Source organism: Rhinopithecus bieti, unplaced genomic scaffold (genome assembly GCF_001698545.2).
Source record: "Rhinopithecus bieti isolate Rb0 unplaced genomic scaffold, ASM169854v2 scaffold_6945, whole genome shotgun sequence".
NCBI classification, from domain to species: Eukaryota; Metazoa; Chordata; class Mammalia; order Primates; family Cercopithecidae; genus Rhinopithecus; species Rhinopithecus bieti.
The window spans coordinates 4558122-4561931 of NW_016805531.1; the positions used below are offsets into that span (position 1 = coordinate 4558122).

The 3810-nt window shown below is 35.3% G+C and overlaps 1 protein-coding gene across 1 annotated transcript in view; it reads right to left on the minus strand.

Moving 5' to 3' along the window:
* Positions 1-336: 336 nt before the first annotated feature.
* Positions 337-3810, minus strand: part of TERB2 (telomere repeat binding bouquet formation protein 2) — a 27705-nt gene continuing 24231 nt past the window's right edge. Inside the window, 1 exon segment of the mRNA XM_017872764.1 lies at positions 337-1112. Coding sequence (XP_017728253.1) covers positions 970-1112 — 143 coding nt within the window. The 3' untranslated portion in view covers positions 337-969.

Here is a 3810-nt window from a genome sequence, read left to right on the forward strand (position 1 = left end):
TTTCACTATTTCAGCTTATTTAAAAGACAAGCATGTTGGCTTGTTTCTGGGTCTGCTTTGTGGATCTGCAGTCCTATTATACCTGGCACAGAAGCTACAGCATATGCTATTTGGGAGAGTAGGGAAGCACTTGCCTAGAAAATCAAGAGGGTTGTGTTCCAATTCTGTTTTGGCCCCAGTTAGTCCCCTAAGTAAGACATCTTCTCAAGATGCTTATTTCCTCATTAAAAGCAATAAGTGAACTGGACTTGTTCTTTAAGGTCCTTTCTAGAACTGTGATTCTAAGGTGACTTGCAGGTTCATCTAACAAGACATAACACTCATAGTCTGTTTATGTTAAGTCACTTTTCAAATATTTATTATCAGAAACCATCCAACATGAAATATGAATTATTAAAATATTTTTCTCCATATGTTTCAAGTCAGAAACAGTAATTCAGAACTCAACTAGCATCCTGATTTTTTAAATCAAAATAAGATGACCAGAATCACAAAACTTAGCATTCACAGTATTCAATCTAGAAAAAATATAATCAGTAGAATGTTAAAGCCAAAAGAGCATTTGACAGACAGAAAGAGAAAGAGGAGAGAGAAGGGGAGGAGAAAAAGAGAGAGGGAAAAGAGAAAGAGAGAAATAGAAAGAGAGAGAGAGGAGGAGGAGGAGGATTGAGAGATGGAGAGTTTGAGATTGAGACTTCTCATGAAATATATTTTAATGACAATTACTCCTTAACAACTAACTGTGCATTGAGAATATTTGAACATATTGTTATAAGCTAGGGAAAAAAGCCCAGCCCAAATGTGAAAACACAGAACCAAAATGATTCTGAATTTCCTAAAGACATATTTTGAGAAACAGAAAATTCTTTCCCACTTCTCTATCCCCAGTACCAAAAGGGAGCATTTTATGTTATGCGCATCTCAATAATATTTTATAGAAAATAAATGCTAAGATATTTACAATTTAATTTAATATTTCTTCTTCAATTTGTTTTTTATAGCAGACATATTAATTTCATTTTGAACATGATATGCCAAATACCCTGAGCTTCCAGGAATGAAGTCATGTAGCTCCCCAAGGAATTTCTTCATGGCATCAATTGATATATAACCTACAAAATAAAATAAAAAATATATAGAGATATATACTTGAAACCCTCTCATACTATTTGCTTTTCAGTGTCTTTGATTTATTAGAGTTAAGACTTCTAAAGAATGTTTTAGAAAAGAGGTAAAAGAAGAAATAATACCAGTGAGAAGATGCTCCATGAAACCTTATAACTATCAGGGAACACCTCCTCTTCCCCTTCCCACAACTTTCTGCCACCTTTTAAGAGATTAAAAGGTGGATTAAAGCCGCTTTGACTATTGAGATTATGATGTCTAGGTTGGGGCTAGAACATAAAAGTACTTAAACTAAAATAACTGGGAAGTGTATCTAGCTTAGAGGGTAATCACTTAGAACTATCCATCCAACCAGCTACTAACAGTGCAAAGGGTTCATCTTCCCTGTTTCAGCAGGTAACACTTTCCTGCGCTGCTAACACTGGAATAGGATTTAAAAAAGATAATGAAAAATCGATATTACTGTTCAGTCAACAAAGATAATGGATAAGAGTAATTTTGATGTCAATTAGTTATCCAAAATAGATAAGAGTCATATAAAAAAACACTGCCTAGAATGGTGACAGTTTAAGGACTCTATCACTAAGCAATATTAATTTGATATCAATTGCTTACTATTTAAATGATTACATTTTATGTGTAACACAAGTGTTTGTAGCTTTTACTAAAATTGAAATCTAATTTAAAAGTAAATATTGTGTGAAAAAATTCTGATAGAGCTCAAGGATGACTGAATTTAGAACACCGTACCATCAAGATCAACAGGATATCCATGCATACTGTTTAATCATTTCTAATAAAAAATAACTTCACAGTTAATAAATTAACTATGAATCCAAGCATATAAAATTGACTAGTATCTTTAAAGATATTTTAATCATGGTCATTTACTTTAGGAGCTCTTCAAGCACTATTACTATACTCTATGAGTTCATAATCGTTGCCTAATGGCTGTGTATCTGTGTAAAATAAACTAGTGCAGAAAAAATCACTATTAGTGTTTAGTTAATTGCACACATACACTGTGTGAAACCTCTGAAGATGTGCGAGGATAGGAATTTAAAAATTACTACATTGGTAAAAAATATTCCTGTAAGTATAAGAAGGATAGGATATTTATAACATCAGAAATAGATTATTGTAGCATTTTTGAATAGGTAAGGACTTTAGGATGAAGTGGACAGAAACCTAATTTAAACTAATTTAAACAAAAGGGGAGTTTACTGGAAGGACATTGCCATATCATCCAAGCTGTGAGGAAGGCAGGCATATTGCTGGGACTCAGAGTTAATTAGAACCAGCTACGATCGCTCTCAACTAGTCTGAAGGTTTTAGGGTTTTTTTTTCCTGGTCTGGTGGGGGTGTAATTTTTTTTTTTTTTTTTTTTTGACAGGGTCTTATTTTGTTGCCCATGCTGGAGTGCAGTGGCACTATCACACCTCACTGCAACCTTGGTCTCAAATTTTTCTCTATGTGTTGGCCTCATTTTCCTTTTTGGAAGCAAGTTGGCTTTCTTTTCATGGTAGAAAATATGGCCAATGACAACGCCTAAGTTTTACATCTTAGACTTTTGATCACCTAAATGAGAATGACTTGATTTGCTATGTTCCATATCTAAAAATCCAGAAGAAGATCTGCCATTAGCCCAGTTCAAATCAGACATTCACTCTCAAAGCAAATGTTGAGGGTGGGGAGCAAGCTCATGTTTAAAACAATGTCTGTTCCTGTGTTATCCAGATAAACTGGGAGGGAGAAGGGAATTCCTAAGAAAGGCACTCTTGGTGGACAGTCCCACATGCATCTGTGATAGCCAGCCACTCAGTGGTCCTAACTGATCCCCACCTCCTGATATTCACAGTCCACTACCATTTTGTACTTGGTTTGATCTGTATAACCAATGGCATATGACAGAAGTGATGCTATGTCACTCCTGAGAGTCAGATGTAAAAAAGACTAAGGCTTTTGTCTTGGACATGCTCTTTCTTATTATTGGATTTTTTACTCTGAGGGAAGCAAACTACCTACCATGTTGTGGATAGTCTTTATGGAGAGGCCCATTTGGTGAGGAGCTGAAGCCTTTGGCCAAAATCCAGCAAGGACCCAACACCTGCCAATAACCACTTGAGTGAATTTTGAAGTGGATTTTCCAGTCCCAGTTGTACGTTGGAATGACTGCACTCTAGCTGACAACTTGACTGCAACCTTACAAAAGGCTATGAGACAGAAGTACCCAGCTAAGATACTCCTGGATTTCTGACCTTAGAAATTGAAATAATAAATGTTCACTGGGCCAGGGGCAGTGGCTCATGCCTGGAATCCCAGCACTTTGGGAGGCCAAGGCAGGAGGATTGCTTGAGCCCAGGAGTTCGAGACCAGCCTGGGCAACCCAGTGAGACTTCATCTCTATAATAAATAAATAAATAAATAAATAAATAAATAAATAAACAAATAAATAAATGTTCATTGTTTTAAGCTGCTAAGTTTCGGAGCACTTTGATTTACATCAATAAATAACTAATATAGCATCTATTATAGATTTCCAAACTTTTAATTATCAGAACCTTTCGATTTGAAAATTGTTGCCAGCAAAGTATTTACAATTATTAGTAATTGCTTTCTTACTCTTATTAATCACATATGTAACTGTCAATCAGAACTTCTTATCATGGGTGATAACAAGTGATA